At 43.7% G+C, this 17,124-nt stretch overlaps 1 protein-coding gene across 2 annotated transcripts in view; it reads right to left on the bottom strand.

Annotated features, from left to right (window-relative positions):
• Nucleotides 1-8,499: 8,499 nt before the first annotated feature.
• LOC136686431 (acyl-CoA dehydrogenase family member 11-like) overlaps nt 8,500-17,124 on the bottom strand; it is a 27,923-nt gene continuing 19,298 nt past the window's right edge. For both annotated transcript variants that reach the window (XM_066660209.1, XM_066660210.1), the window contains exons 13-15: nt 16,935-17,103; nt 16,565-16,631; nt 8,500-9,264 (exon numbers count right to left, since the gene is read on the bottom strand). In XM_066660209.1, the coding sequence (XP_066516306.1) occupies nt 9,147-9,264; nt 16,565-16,631; nt 16,935-17,103 (354 nt within the window). In that variant the 3' untranslated portion in view covers nt 8,500-9,146. The remainder of the gene's footprint in view (nt 9,265-16,564; nt 16,632-16,934; nt 17,104-17,124) is intronic.

The following is a 17,124-nucleotide window of genomic DNA, read 5'->3' as shown; positions in this document are numbered from 1 at the left end:
AATACTGAGTAAAATGGTGTATAACAGTGGTAATAGTGAGTGTGTAATAGTAATAATAATAGTGTGTAATACTGAGAATAGTGAGTGTATGATAGTGATAATAGTGTGTGTAATAGTGATGATAATAAAAGTGCGTAATACTGAGTATAATAGTGAGTGTACAATAGTGATAGTAGTGAGTGTATAATAGTGATAATAGTGAGCGTGTGATAGTGATAATAAGAGAGTGTAACATTGAGTACAATGGTGTATGATAGCGATAATAGTGTGTAATATTGATAATAATAGTAAGTGTGTGATAGTAATTGTGTTTGTAATAGTGATAATAACAGTGAATGTGTAATAATTTATTAAGTGTTTTTTAATCTTTAATTTAACCAGGAAAGTTATTAAGAACATATTCTTATTTACAACAGCAGCCGGGCAAGCAGCAAGAGCTACTTGGGGAAAGAAGGTTTAAAAGAGGATATATATATAAGGGAAAGAAAAACAAATTCTAAAACATTTGCTTATATGAGTAATGAGTGTAATAGTGATATAAAACAGGGAGTTTGTACTAATGAGTGTAATAGTGTGTGATAGCAATTGTGAATGTATAATAGTGATAATAACAGTGACTGAGTGTATAATAATCAGCGTTTGCTGCAGAAATAAGACTTTCCAGTCTCTTGACTTGAGCGGATACATTGTATGATTAGTAGTGATGAGTTACTATTTATTAATCTATATTATTTTGTATTCACTTTTATAGCAATTAAACTTCTGCTGGTATAGTCCAGCACTGTCTGTGTGTATACGAGAGGTGGGGTGGGGTGGGGTGGGTGTAAGGGAGGGAGGGAGAGAGAGAGAGGGAGACAAAAGGACAGGGTTGGAGAGGGAGTTGAGAGCTGATCTTATCAATCCGGACTATATTACTGCATCTCAGCACACATTAATGATTAACAAAGAGAGAAAGTAAGAAGAGAAAGAACAGGGAGAGAGAGAGAGAGAGAGAGAGAGAGAGAGAGAGAGAGCAGAGAGAATGGGGCAGAAGGGAAATGAGGGAGAGAGAGGGAGAGATAGAGACCGAGAGAATGACAGCAGCTGTCTTTCTCTCCATCACCTTTGTCAGACAGCTGTAAACAAAATTGTCAACTCTGATTGGTCCTCACCAGCATCTCAGGGAATTCTGGTTAAGAGGTCTCTCTTCGGTGTCTTTGTTGAAGGTCATTCTAAGGGCATATAGGGGGCGTTAGTGAGCACCTATCCAATGGCCAGATTGAGACACAGGACACTGTCTCGAGCACACGGACCTGTAATCCACCTCCAGAAGGTTTTACTGTTGGGGACAGTTCTGATTCATCCTTCCAGAGAAGACGTGTCTCCATCATCCAGCAGTGGCCTGATGCACACCTGTCCATCTGGAGTTTCGCACTGAGCTCTGCCACATGCTGCATTGCTGTGGAAACTGTTTCCTGAAACTCGGATGCTCAGATCTTGCTTTGATACATTACACATTGACATGAAGAGTGTTCCGCAACATCAGCACTTTTACTGACCACCCGTTTATTTACTGACCTCTTGTTTATTCAATGTCCACCTGTTTTACACCTTGCTTGGATTGCCATAAGGAAGCAATCCTGAAAAGAAATCTGCCAGAATCGTCTGGACTAATTTTCTGTGACACAGACAAAAAATAAATGGCTGCAAAGTGAGATAACACATTGTAATCTGTGAGTTATGATCTTTCATGATATTAATTCCTGTTAATGCCTTGGTGTCTGTTACTCATATGAATTTTCTGCCCAGTAGATAATACTGGAGACTCTCCAAAGCCTCTGTAATAATAATAATTTATATAGTGCCTTTCCCAGGGTTGCATTTTAATACAGAATATAAAGAGATTAAAAAAAAAAAAAAAACAGCTTCATTCAGACTACAGAACACAGTCAGCAGTGATAAGAGAATGTGCTTAAAGAACTTAAGCAAGCGATTCTTTCTCCACTGTGGAATACCTTATTTCCCTTGGCAGTAGGTTACCCCTCAGATATAACACAGGGTACATTTCTCATACTTCTTACATTTCTCCTGTTACTCTAGGGGTACCTCAAGGATCAGTCCTCAGGCCCCTCCTTTTCATTGTATACATGCTTCCTCTTTTAATCTTGACTTTCACTGCTATGCAGATGACATCCAGGTTTATCTTAGTACCTCTTGTTTATCAGAAATCAGTAAATGGATGAACCACAACTTTTTTATTTTAAATAGTGACAAGACTGAACTCTCGCTAATCGGTTCCAAATCAATTCTAAAAAAAGTTTGTTCCCTTTCTCTCTCCATTGATAATTCAAGTGTATCTATCTCCTTCCCTGGTTCATAATCTGGGTGTCATCCTCGACTCAACTCTTTCATTTAGTGCTCACATCAGTTCTATAATCAAAATGTCATATTTTCATCTGTGTAATATTGCCAAAATCTCTTTCTCAATCAGCAGCTAAAATCCTTATTCATGCCTTCATCTCCACCCGCTTGTACCACTGCACCTCTCTTCTCTTTGGCATCAGCTCTTCCTCTGTCCTCAGACTTCAGATTGTTCAGAACTCTGCTGCCTGCCTATTCACTCGACAAGTCACACCTGTTCTCCAACATCTTCACTGGCTTCCTCTTAACATCTTAACTTTGCTCCCTCACTCCTCTATGCTCTTCTCCATCCCTCACCCACTCGCACTCTCAGGTTTTCCTCAGCCGGGCTGCTCCCTTCCTCCACAGCTGTGGTGATGGAGCTTTCTCTACATCTGCTTCAACTCTGGAACTCTCTTCCCCCTTTAGTCCAACACTCTCCAACTCTCTCTATGTTAAAATCAAACCTCAAAATATATCTTTTATCTCTTAGTTATAATAGTTATAATACAATAATTAATAATATTATTATAAATAATACAATCATTTTAAAGTTGTATTGTTTATAAATCAATAAACTGCTCAATAAATAAGGTGCTCTATAAATAACCTGGCCTTGCCTTGCCTTACGCCTCTAACAATCTATTCATGCTTGTTCTGTACTGTTTGTTAAGGTATAACTATTGTAAGCATGTTTGAGTTTTTGAAAAGGGCTATATAAATATACTGTATTATTATTATTATTATTATTATGTCACCCTCTGCAGGACAGCTCCAACCCCAAATGATGCAGCAGCCACCTGCACTGTGAATGTTTTTTTTTTTTAATCTGGAGCGATGAATACCAGTTCTGAGCAGAGTGCCACACTGAGGACCTGGAATGCTCTTTCACAGTCCTTTGTTCAGCAAACTAGATTCTTTTCTAACTTCTAGGTTAACTCAGGTACAGGATCTGCAATGTTTAACCCTACATCATTTCAATCAAAGCCCAGTGCAAGCAGCTGAAGGCGACAGTGGCAGGAAAATCTCACTTGAGGATTGAGGAAGAAACCTTGGGAGGAACCAAGACTCACAGGGGACCCATCCTCCTCTGATCAAACTACTGATAGAAATTAACGGTATAACTGTCATGTTGCTACAGTGTAATAATAATAATAATAATAAGTGACAGGGGTATCACTCTGGGGCCACAATAACAGTGCTGGAAGCATCAGTCAATCAGTGTTGCTAATCCGAGTCCATTTCTACTTCAGTGTAATTGATGATGGTGGGTAATTGTGAAGGGTCTTGCAGCAGTAGATGGAGATGAGCAGCTGGTCTGGTCTGGTGTGGATTGCAGGAGAATCCAGCAGACACCCTTCCTTCAGTGGGCCGCCATTTTCTCAAGAAACAGTAAAGAGATGGAGTTAGTTTGGTCGAGTGTACTTAACAGGACTCAGTGAGGGGACAGTTGAGCTGAGAGAGGGGACAGTGAGGGGACTTTTGAGCTGAGAGAGGGGACAGTGAGGGGACAGTTGAGCTGAGAGAGGGGACAGTGAGGGGACAGTTGAGCTGAGAGAGGGGACAGTGGAGCTGAGAGAGGGGACAGTTGAGCTGAGAGAGGGGACAGTTGAGCTGAGAGAGGGGACAGTGAGGGGACAGTGGAGCTGAGAGAGGGGACAGTGAGGGGACAGTTGAGCTGAGAGAGGGGACAGTGAGGGGACAGTTGAGCTGAGAGAGGGGACAGTGGAGCTGAGAGAGGGGACAGTTGAGCTGAGAGAGGGGACAGTGGAGCTGAGAGAGGGGACAGTTGAGCTGAGAGAGGGGACAGTGAGGGGACAGTGGAGCTGAGAGAGGGGACAGTGAGGGGACAGTTGAGCTGAGAGAGGGGACAGAGAGGGGACAGTTGAGCTGAGAGAGGGGACAGTGGAGCTGAGAGTGAGGAGACAGTTGAGCTGAGTGAGGGGACAGTTGAGCTGAGAGAGGGGACAGTGAGGGAACAGTTGAGCTGAGAGAGGGGACAGTGAGGTGACAGTGGAGCTGAGAGAGGGGACAGAGAGGGGACAGTTGAGCTGAGAGAGGGGACAGTGGAGCTGAGAGTGAGGGGACAGTGGAGCTGAGAGAGAGGACAGAGAGGGGACAGTGGAGCTGAGAGAGGGGACAGTGAGGGGACAGTTGAGCTGAGAGAGGGGACAGTTGAGCTGAGAGAGGGGACAGTGAGGGGACAGTTGAGCTGAGAGAGGGGACAGAGATGGGACAGTTGAGCTGAGAGAGGGGACAGTGGAGCTGAGAGTGAGGAGACAGTTGAGCTGAGTGAGGGGACAGTTGAGCTGAGAGAGGGGACAGTGAGGGAACAGTTGAGCTGAGAGAGGGGACCGTGAGGGGACAGTTGAGCTGAGAGAGGGGACAGAGAGGGGGCAGTTGAGCTGAGAGAGGGGACAGTGGAGCTGAGAGAGGGGACAGTTGAGCTGAGAGAGGGGACAGTTGAGCTGAGAGAGGGGACAGTGAGGGGACAGTGGAGCTGAGAGAGGGGACAGAGAGGGGACAGTTGAGCTGAGAGAGGGGACAGTGAGGGGACAGTTGAGCTGAGAGAGGGGACAGTGGAGCTGAGAGAGGGGACAGTTGAGCTGAGAGAGGGGACAGTGAGGGGACAGTTGAGCTGAGAGAGGGGACAGTGGAGCTGAGAGGGGACAGTTGAGCTGAGAGAGGGGACAGTTGAGCTGAGAGAGGGGACAGTGAGGGGACAGTGGAGCTGAGAGAGGGGACAGTGAGGGGACAGTTGAGCTGAGAGAGGGGACAGAGAGGGGACAGTTGAGCTGAGAGAGGGGACAGTGGAGCTGAGAGTGAGGGGACAGTGGAGCTGAGAGAGGGGACAGTGGAGCTGAGAGAGAGGACAGAGAGGGGACAGTGGAGCTGAGAGAGGGGACAGTGAGGGGACAGTTGAGCTGAGAGAGGGGACAGTTGAGCTGAGAGAGGGGACAGTGAGGTGACAGTGGAGCTGAGAGAGGGGACAGTGAGGGGACAGTTGAGCTGAGAGAGGGGACAGTTGAGCTGAGAGAGGGGACAGAGAGGGGACAGTTGAGCTGAGAGAGGGGACAGTGGAGCTGAGAGTGAGGAGACAGTTGAGCTGAGTGAGGGGACAGTTCAGCTGAGAGAGGGGACAGTTGAGCTGAGAGAGGGGACAGTGAGGGGACAGTTGAGCTGAGAGAGGGGACAGAGAGGGGACAGTTGAGCTGAGAGAGGGGACAGTGGAGCTGAGAGTGAGGAGACAGTTGAGCTGAGTGAGGGGACAGTTCAGCTGAGAGAGGGGACAGTTGAGCTGAGAGAGGGGACAGTGGAGCTGAGAGAGGGGACAGTTGAGCTGAGAGAGGGGACAGTGAGGGGACAGTTGAGCTTAGAGAGGGGACAGTGGAGCTGAGAGTGAGGAGAGAGTTGAGCTGAGTGAGGGGACAGTTCAGCTGAGAGAGGGGACAGTGAGGGGGCAGTGGAGCTGAGAGAGAGGACAGTGAGGGGACAGTGGAGCTGAGAGAGGGGACAGTGGAGCTGAGAGAGGGGACAGTGGAGCTGAGAGGGGGGACAGAGAGGGGACAGTGGGGCTGAGAGAGGGGACAGTGTGGGGACAGTGGAGCTGAGAGAGAGGACAGTGACGGGACAGTGGAGGTGAGAGGGGGTACAGTGAGGGGACAGTGGAGCTGAGAGAGAGGACAGTAGAGCTGAGAGAGAGGACAGAGAGGGGACAGTGGAGCTGAGAGAGAGGACAGTGAGGGGACAGTGGAGCTGAGAGAGGGGACAGTGGAGCTGAGAGAGGGGACAGTGTGGGGACAGTGGAGGTGAGAGGGGGTACAGTGAGGGGACAGTGGAGCTGAGAGAGAGGACAGTAGAGCTGAGAGAGAGGACAGAGAGGGGACAGTGGAGATGAGAGAGAGGACAGTGAGGGGACAGTGGAGCTGAGAGAGGGGACAGTGGAGCTGAGAGAGGGGACAGTGTGGGGACAGTGGAGGTGAGAGGGGGTACAGTGAGGGGACAGTGAGAGGACAGTAAGGGGACAGTGGATCTGATAGAGGGGACAGTGGAGCTGAGAGAGGGGACACTGAGGGCACAGTGGAGCAAAGAGAGAGAGGACAGTGAGGGGACAGTGGAGCTGAGAGAGAGTGAGTGTGGACAGAGGGTGTAGAGACAAGGAAGTGGGTGTTAAAAGAGGTTGTGGGTTACATCTCCTCTGTGTAAGTAGAGGTTTAGCCGCATACAATTAAATCTGATTAAAAAAATACCCCAAACACACAGCTCTGTACAATAATGTGATCATCACCTCAACACATGCTCGTATTGACCAGGTGTGTGTGTGTGTGTGTGTGTGTTAGATATACTTCAGCTCACATAAACATCTACACACAGTGAGTGTAATGTGTAAAGGTCATTCATCAGTGTATCTGATAAAACACACACACACACACTGAAAGGTCACACACACACACACCACACACATATACACAAGTTATGATGTTGAACTTTACAGAGAAGAGTGAGTCAGCGCGCAAGAGAGAATGGGGGAGGGAGGGAGGGAGAGAGAGAGGAGAAAGAAAGAGAGGAGAGAGGGCAGTCATTGATCTCTGTGCTGAAGAGGGAGGTAATTGAGCTCCAGACCTTTAACCCTCAGACTGATCTGCACTGACACAGGGCACAGAGAGCATTGGGACACTGGCCCTTTTGCCACGCCCCCTGCTGTCCTTTAACCACTGAGAACACAGGAGCTTCGGAACATGGCTTTTACACTGACATCTAGTGCCTGTAATTACCCTCTCATGGCTTTTTGTGCCAGTTTTCCCTGATGACACTCCACTAACGCTCTCCTTCCCTCTGTCTGATCTCGGCATGTCTGACTGTGTCTCCTCCAGGATACAGCTCACCACCTGAAGCTCCATCCTAGCGAGACTGAGCTAGCACACCAGCTCCTCACCATAATAACCATCTCAGCCCAGAACTCTTCCATCTGTCCGTCTGAAGACACAGGAAGCCTCAGCATGACTGTGATCCCCAGTTATCATTCTCAGCCCTGGCTCGCTCGTGTAGATTTCTCCTGTTCAACATCCGGCAGATTCCACCTTTCTTCTCTCAGGACACACACGTGTTCTCGTCCAATCCTGAGTTCACTCCTGTCTCTTCACTGCTGTCCTACCTTGTCTGGCTCCAGATCTAAATCTCTGACACTGGCCTGAGGCCAAGATTGGACCAGCCCTTCCAGTCCTTACAGCACTGGTTGTAGAGCCGATCTGGACCTCACACCATTTGGCCTTCAAGTTCAGTCCTGACTCGACCCACCTTCACACGGAAAACAAGCACCACACTTGTCTCTGTCCTGTCCTGGATGGTGGGATGAACTCCCCCTGGCCTTCACTGTCCAGACAGCGACTCTTCAAAGAAAGACTACAGACCCACCTCTTTCTGAACTACATTAGTGAGCCCTATGTATTTGCTGAAGTTCCTTGTATCTGCACTTAACTCTTTTTTATTCGTCTGATACTGCACTGATGACACTGACTATTTTAATTTAAAAAAATGTATAAACAGTGTATAAAGCTCCGAGTGTGTCTCCTCTCCATGTGCTGCTCTGCAGTCGGTTTGCACTGGAAACTGCTCTAAGCCCCAGTGTCTTTAAATGGGTAAAAACTCTCTCTCTGCTCACGGCAGAGGAATGCCATCTGGAAGTTTTTAAGCAATGGAGAGACTCCAAACGCTGAAAAGCACCAACCGAGATGAGGATGTTTCTCTACTCCTGCTCCATAGGAAAAAACAGTTTCTTATTTTTGCTGTTACAGTTACATTACTTAAGGAGAAACTCAAACACACTGCTCCATTTTAAAAGACGCTGAGCTTCTGAATGTAAACAATTGAGAGAACAGTTTCCCCAAAATCGTAGACGTTGCCTGTGTTTAATTCTGAATTTTTCTATGTTTCAGCCCTGTCTCCTGTTTGTGTCTGAGCTGAAGGGCTGGAGGTCCCCTCAACAGGGTTTCCCTCCTACTGAGAATCAGAGATTCAGGACAGCCCCACAGAACTGTGTCCTGAAAAACAGAACCCAAACACTCCACTGGAAATGAGGAAAGGACAAGCAATCTTCTGCCACAGGTCACTGTTATTTATTCATAATTCACACTTCAGTCCCTCCCTATGTCCAAAACTGTGTATGATTTTAGGGCTCCACTATTTGTGGTAGTTTCCCAAATCATAGCGGAGAATTTGTTGTGCAATTCACTGGGATTCACTGATTATCACCAATCCCAAGTATTTATTTATGATTACTAATAAATATTATTATAAATTTTACTGTTAAAGTTTACAAAAAAAGTTGTCATTAATGAAGTAGATATAATGCTCATAGTCGTGTGGTAAAGAAAACTGAGAACCATAAGAATCAGTCCATGAGTTTAAGGAATAGTCCCACAGTTCCAAATTGTCTGCCCAAGCTGGGTTATCTGTTTAACTGAATAACTTAAGCCTAAACTCCAACTGGAAAACATCTGTAGAGCTTCCTAATTTGATAATCATGAAGACTGAGTTAACACTATCCAGCTAATTATAAAAACCCTAGTGTACATCAGTCTGTCTGTGTGGGTGAGTGGGTAAATGTGTGAGGGAGAGTGTGTGTGGGTGTGGGTGTATGTGTGTGTGTGTGGGGGGGGTGCGTTTGTGTGTGTGTGTGTAGGGGAGAGTGTGTGTTTGTGTGTGTGTGCATGTGTGTGTGTTTAGGGAGATACTGTGTGTGTGTGTGGGTGTGTGTTTGTCTGTCTTTATGGTGAATCGTCCAGTCCCTGATAAACCAGAGCTGAATCCAGTTCTGATGCTTCTGCTCCATAACAACCTCGAGACTCTCCAGTGACCACAGGGCACAGGTCACCCTCACACCACCTGTACACACACACACACACACACACACACACACACACACACACACACACACACACACACACACACCAGATAAGAATAGCAGTTTACCAAAATTGTGATATTGTAGCAGTGTGATCTCATTAGGGGTGTGATGTTTTAGCTGTGTGATATTGTAGTTGTGTTGTATTGTAGGAGTGTGATACCGTAGAGATGTGATATGGTAGGGGAGGACGTGGGATATTGTAGTTATGTGATATCATAAGAGTGTGACATCTTAGGGATGTGATATTGTAGCTGTGTAATATTGTACGGATGTGATATTGCAGTTGTGTTATAGTGTAGGAGTGTGATAAAGTAGTTGTTTGATATTGTAGAGGTGTGATATAGTAGTTGTGTTATATTGGAAGGGTGTGATATTGTAGTTGTTTGATATTGTAGAGGTGTGATATAGTAGTTGTGTTATATTGGAAGGGTGTGATATTGTAGTTTTTTTGATGTTGTAGATGTGTGATATAGTAGTTGTGTTATATAGTAGGGGTGTGATATTGTAGTTGTTTGATGTTGTAGATGTGTGATATTGTAGTTTGATATTGTAGAGGTGTGATATAGTAGTTGAGATATATTGTAAGGGTGTGATATTGTAGATGTGTGATATAGTATGGGTGTGATATTGTAGAGGTGTGATATAGTAGTTGTGTTATATTGCAAGGGTGTGATATTGTAGTTGATTGATGTTGTAGATGTGTGATATAGTAGTTGTGTTATATAGTAGGGGTGTGATATAGTAGTTGTGTTATATTGTAGAGGTGTGATATAGTATGGGTGTGATATTGTAGAGGTGTGATATAGTAGTTGTGTTATATTGTAGAGATGTGATATAGTAGTTGTGTTATATTGTAGAGGTGTGATATAGTATGGGTGTGATATTGTAGAGGTGTGATATAGTATGGGTGTGATATTTTAGAGGTGTGATATAGTAGTTGTGTTATATTGCAAGGGTGTGATATTGTAGTTGATTGATGTTGTAGATGTGTGATATAGTAGTTGTGTTATATAGTAGGAGTGTGATATAGTAGTTGTGTTATATTGTAGAGGTGTGATATAGTATGGGTGTGATATTGTAGGGGTGTGATATAGTAGTTATGTTATATTGTAGAGGTGTGATATAGTATGGGTGTGATATAGTAGTTGTGTTATATTGCAAGGGTGTGATATTGTAGTTGATTGATGTTGTAGAGGTGTGATATAGTAGTTGGGTTATATAGTAGGGGTGTGATATTGTAGTTTGATATTGTAGAGGTGTGATATAGTAGTTGTGTTATATTGCAAGGGTGTGATATTGTAGTTGATTGATGTTGTAGATTTGATGTTGTAGGTGTGATATAGTAGTTGAGATATATTGTAAGGGTGTGATATTGTAGATGTGTGATATTGTAGAGGTGTGATATAGTAGTTGTGTTATATAGCAAGGGTGTGATATTGTAGTTGTTTGATGTTGTAGATGTGTGATATAGTAGTTGTGTTATATAGTAGGGGTGTGATATTGTAGTTTGATATTGTAGAGGTGTGATATAGTAGTTGTGTTATATTGTAGAGGTGTGATATAGTAGTTGAGATATATTGTAAGGATGTGATATTGTAGATGTGTGATATAGTAGGGGTGTGATATTGTAGTTTGATATTGTAGAGGTGTGATATAGTAGTTGTGTTATATTGCAAGGGTGTGATATTGTAGTTGATTGATGTTGTAGAGGTGTGATATAGTAGTTGAGATATATTGTAAGGGTGTGATATTGTAGATGTGTGATATTGTAGCGGTGTGATATAGTAGTTGTGTTATATAGCAAGGGTGTGATATTGTAGTTGTTTGATGTTGTAGATGTGTGATATAGTAGTTGTGTTATATAGTAGGGGTGTGATATTGTAGTTTGATATTGTAGAGGTGTGATATAGTAGTTGTGTTATATTGTAGAGGTGTGATATAGTAGTTGAGATATATTGTAAGGATGTGATATTGTAGATGTGTGATATAGTAGGGGTGTGATATTGTAGTTTGATATTGTAGAGGTGTGATATAGTAGTTGTGTTATATAGTAGAGGTGTGACATAGTAGTTGTGTTATATTGTAGAGGTGTGATATAGTATGGGTGTGATATTGTAGGGGTGTGATATAGTAGTTGTGTTATATTGTAGAGGTGTGATATAGTATGGGTGTGATATTGTAGAGGTGTGATATAGTAGTTGTGTTATATTGCAAGGGTGTGATATTGTAGTTGATTGATGTTGTAGAGGTGTGATATAGTAGTTGGGTTATATAGTAGGGGTGTGATATTGTAGTTTGATATTGTAGAGGTGTGATATTGTAGTTGATTGATGTTGTAGAGGTGTGATATAGTAGTTGAGATATATTGTAAGGGTGTGATATTGTAGATGTGTGATATTGTAGAGGTGTGATATAGTAGTTGTGTTATATTGCAAGGGTGTGATATTGTAGTTGTTTGATGTTGTAGATGTGTGATATAGTAGTTGTGTTATATAGTAGAGGTGTGATATTGTAGTTTGATATTGTAGAGGTGTGATATAGTAGTTGTGTTATATTGTAGAGGTGTGATATAGTAGTTGAGATATATTGTAAGGATGTGATATTGTAGATGTGTGATATAGTAGTTGTGTTATATTGCAAGGGTGTGATATTGTAGTTGTTTGATGTTGTAGATGTGTGATATAGTAGTTGTGTTATATAGTAGGGGTGTGATATTGTAGTTTGATATTGTAGAGGTGTGATATAGTAGTTGTGTTATATTGTAAGGGTGTGATATTGTAGTTGTTTGATATTGTAGAGGTGCGATATAGTAATTGTATTATATTGTAGGGGTGTGATATTGTAGATTGATATTGTAGAGGTGTGACATATTAGTTGTGTTATATTGTAAGGGTGTGATATTGTAGAGGTGTGATATAGTAGGGGTGTGATATTGTAGATGTGTGACAAAGTAGGGTTTAGGGTTGTGCTATATCGTATTGTGTGCAATAATATCACAAATTATTTTTTGAAATGATAAAAAAAAATATCAATATCGTGGTTATTTTAATATTCTGACTTGTTTACATAATGATGTCATGCAGTTACACGTAATATGGTGTACAATCTTTACGGGAGTCATTTAGGCACAGAGACAGGTACAGTGGAAATTTGCTCCAAAAGACGAGTGACTTCAGTAATGTGGAGATGGTTTGGAAATAAAATATCAACATTTTTAAAACAATGTCAGAATTTTTCTAAGTTATGTTTGTTTATACACTAAGCAAATGTTTATACATTTATTTGTTATTTCTTCTAAATGATGGAAATTGTTAGATTTCTGCTAAAATAAAATGCTATTAAACATAATTTAAATACGAAATTAAATTCATTATTAATTTAACATAATTAATATTAATATAACACGTATTTGTTGCCCTGTGAAGGACTGGCGCCCCCTCCAGAGTGTATTCTTGCCTTTACACCCAGTGATTCCAGGTAGGCTCTGGACCCACTGCACCTCTGAACTGGATAAGCAGTTACAGATAATGAATGAATGAATGAATGAATGACATTTATTTTGTTGAAATAGTGTGTTCTTGGAAAGAATAAAAGTAATTTCAGTGTTTTTTCATATTGCCAAGAATAACTTTCTCTCCAAAACACCCTGAAATATTGTGATATTACCTTAGGGACATATCGCCCACCCGTAGTAGGGGTGTGACATTGTAGCTGTGAGATATTGTACAGGTTTTGTTGTAGGGGTGTGATATTGTAGCTGTGAGATATTGTACAGGTTTTATTGTAGGGGTGTGATATTGTAGCTGTGAGATATTGTACAGGTATTATTGTAGGGGTGTGATATTGTAGCTGTGAGATATTGTACAGGTATTATTGTAGGGGTGTGATATTATAGCTGTGAGATATTGTACAGGTATTATTGTAGGGGTGTGATATTGTAGCTGTGAGATATTGTGGGGGTGTAATAACATAGGGATGTTTTATTGTAGGGGTGTAATATTGTAGATGTGTGATATTGTATGGGGTGTTTAATTGTAGGGGTGTGATATTGTAGCGGTGTGTTATTGTAGGGGTGTTTAATTGTAAAGGTGTGATATTGTAGAAGTGTGATATTGTCTAGGTGTGATATTGTAGGGATGTTTTATTGTAGCGATGTCATATAGTGGTGTGACATGGTAGCTGTGGGATATCGTACAGGTGTGATATTGTAGGGGTGTTATATCATACAGGTGTGACATTTGTGTAAGTGTTGTGTAGTGATATTACGTTGTGTAGTAGTGTAGTGTGTAGTTATGTAGTGTTGTGTAATGATGCGTAGTTCTGTAGTGTTGTTTGGTTGTGTAGTTCTGTAGTGTTGTATAGTGCTGCAAGGTTGTATAGTGTTGTGTAGTATTGTGTGGTTGTATGGTGTTGTGTAGTTTTATGTTATTATGTAATGTTGTGTAGTGATGTGTGGTTGTATAGTGTTGTGTAGTCGTATAGTGTTGTGTAGTTATCTAGTGTTGTGTAGTGATGTGTATTTCTGTAGTTTTGTGTTGTTATGTAGTGTTGTGTGGTTGTATAATGTTGTGTAGTCGTATAGTGTTGTGTAGTTATGTAGTGTTGTGTAGTTATGTAGTTTTGTGGAGTGTTGTGTAGTTATGTAGTTTTGTGGAGTGTTGTGTAGTTATGTAGTGTTGTGTAGTGATGTGTATTTCTGTAGTTTTGTGTAGTGTTGTGTTGTTATGTAGTGTTGTGTAGCTGTGTGTAACAAGGTGTTGGAAGGGGGCCTGTGTTTATGAAGCTCTTTTCTGTAGAAAAACTTCATTAATCACAGCTCACCACTGTGTGGAGTGTGAAGTGTGTGTAATGATCCTGTGTGTGTGTGTGTGTGTGTGTGTGTCTGCTGGAGAATACCAGCTGCTCCTTCCTCTCACTCTTCAACTTTATTGATTTGTGCTCATTGAGTTTATTGTTTTACACATTATTGATCTGCAGAGACTCATTAATATAGCCATTACAACACACACATGCACACAAACACAAACAGGCACACACAAACACACACACACACGCACACACACACACACACACACACACACACACACACAGACAGAAACAGGCACAGAACCAAACACACACACACAAAATAACACAGACAGAGATGTGCACATACACACAAACATACACACACACACACACAGACATGCACACAAAGACATGCGCACAAAAACGCACTCGTTGGTACACACCCAGACACGCACACATAAAAACACACACACAAAGTCACGCGAACAAAAACACACGCAAAGAAACGTGCACATACACACACAATGACATGTGCATGTACACACACACACACACACACACTCTTTCACTGTCCCCTCTCACTGTCTACTGTCTTCTCTCACTGTCTACTGTCCCCTCTCACCGTCTACTGTCCCCTCTCACCATGTACTGTCTTCTCTCACTGTCTACTGTCCCCCTCACCGTCTACTGTCCCCTCTCACCATGTACTGTCTTCTCTCACTGTCTACTGTCCCCTCTCACCGTCTACTGTCCCCTCTCACCGTCTACTGTCCCCTCTCACCATGTACTGTCCCCTCTTACCGTCTACTGTCTCCTCTCACTTTCTACTGTCTTCTCTCACCGTCTACTGTCCCCTCTGTCTACTGTCCCCTCACTCTCTACTGTCCCCTCTCACTGTCTACTGTACCCTTTCACTCTGCACTGTCCCCCCTCACTGTCTGTTGTCTCCTATCACTCTCTACTATTCCCTCTTACTGTCTACTGTCTTCTCTCACCGTCTACTGTCCCCTCTCACCATGTACTGTCCCCTCTCACTGTCTACTGTCTTCTCTCACCGTCTACTGTCTTCTCTCACCGTCTACTGTCCCCTCTCACTGTCTACTGTCCCCTCTCACCATGTACTGTCCCCTCTTACCATCTACTGTCTTCTCTCACCGTCTACTGTCTCCTCTCACTTTCTACTGTCTTCTCTCACCGTCTACTGTCCCCTCTGTCTACTGTCCCCTCTCACTCTCTACTGTACCCTTTCACTCTGCACTGTCCCCCCTCACTGTCGTCTCCTATCACTCTCTACTATTCCCTCTTACTGTCTACTGTCTTCTCTCACCATCTACTGTCCCCTCTCACTGTCTACTGTCTTCTCTCACCATGTACTGTCCCCTCTCACTGTCTACTGTCTTCTCTCACCGTCTACTGCCCCCTCTCACTTTCTACTGCCCCCCCTCACTGTCTGCTGTCTCCTATCACTGTCTACTGTTCCCTCTCACTGTCTACTGTTCCCTTCTTACTGTATATTGTTCCCTCTCCACTGTCTCCTCTCAATCTCTACTGTCCCCTCTCACTGTCTACTGTACCCTTTCACTCTCCACTGTCCCCTCTCACTGTCTACTGTCCCCCCTCACTGTCTGCTGTCTCCTATCACTGTCTACTGTCCCTTCTCACTGTCAAACTGTCTTCTCTCACTGTCTACTGTCCCCTATCACTCTCCACTGTCCCCTCTCACTGTCTACTGTCCCCCCTCACTGTCTGCTGTCTCCTCTCACTGTCTGCTGTCTCCTCTCACTGTCTACTGTTCCCTTCTCACTGTCTACTGTCCCTTCTCACTGTCAACTGTCTTCTCTCACCATCTACTGTCCACTCTCATCATGTACTGTCCCCTCTCACTGTCTCACCCTCTACTTCCCCCCTCTCACTTTCTACTGTCCCCCTCACTGTCTACTGTCTCCTATTACTGTCTTCTGTTCCCTCTCACGGTCTACTGTCCCTTCTTACTGTCTATTGTCTCCTCTCACTGTCTACTGTCCCCTCTCCACTGTCCCCTCTCACAGTCTACTGTCCCCTGTCACTGTCTGCTGTCTTCTCTTACTTTCTACTGTCCCCTCTCACTGTCTACTGCCTTCACTCACTGTCTACTGTCTCCTATCATTGACTACTATCCCCTCCCACTGTCTACTGTCTTCTCTCATGGTCTACTATCCCCTCTCACTGTCTACTGTCCCCTCACCACTGTCTACTGTTCCCTCTCACTGTCTGCTGTCCCCTCTCACTGTCTACTGTTCCCTCTCACTGTCTACTGTCTCCTATCATTGTCTACTATCCCCTCCCACTGTCTACTGTCTTCTCTCATGGTCTACTGTCCCCTCTCACTGTCTACTGTTCCCTCTCATTGTCTACTGTCTTCTATCACCATGTACTGTCCCCTCTCACTGTCTACTGTCCACTTGCACTGTCACACACACACACACACACACACACATGTACACTGTTTACCTCAAGGCAGCATAGATGTCAGTTTGTGAGGCTCTGTCCCATGATGCATGATCCACTAACAACACTCCTAAATAAACACACACACACACACACACACACACACAGTGAGGTTGTTTCAGTGTTTACTGCAGTTTACAATGCTTATTTCTTTTCAAAATGACTACACAAGCCCCAGGAACTAAACCACCAACCAACAACACACAACCCCCCAGGAACCAAACAACCCACTGACGAATACACCACATCCAGACAAACACACAACCCCCACAAACACACAACCGCATAAAGACTACAAAATCCCCAACAACTACACAACCCCCCAACAAACACACATCATCACAGTGTGTGTGTGTATGAGTGCGTGTGTTACCCATGTAAATACGTGCTAGGCTGTAGGCCAGGTCCCGGGCGAAGAGCTCTGCTTTGGGTGCTGCTGGGTGTTGTAAGTGTGTTTGGAGGAAGGAGGTGAGGACGGAGAGGGCAGAACGCAGAGACGACACAGCGGGAGACAAAGCAGGACCTGCACCCCTCAGACACTCCTGTACACACACAGAGTAAAA

Source organism: Hoplias malabaricus, chromosome 2, assembly GCF_029633855.1.
Source record: "Hoplias malabaricus isolate fHopMal1 chromosome 2, fHopMal1.hap1, whole genome shotgun sequence".
Lineage (NCBI taxonomy): Eukaryota > Metazoa > Chordata > Actinopteri > Characiformes > Erythrinidae > Hoplias > Hoplias malabaricus.
The sequence above is the reverse complement of the archived record's forward strand: the minus strand, read 5'-3'. Positions and strand labels throughout refer to the sequence as shown.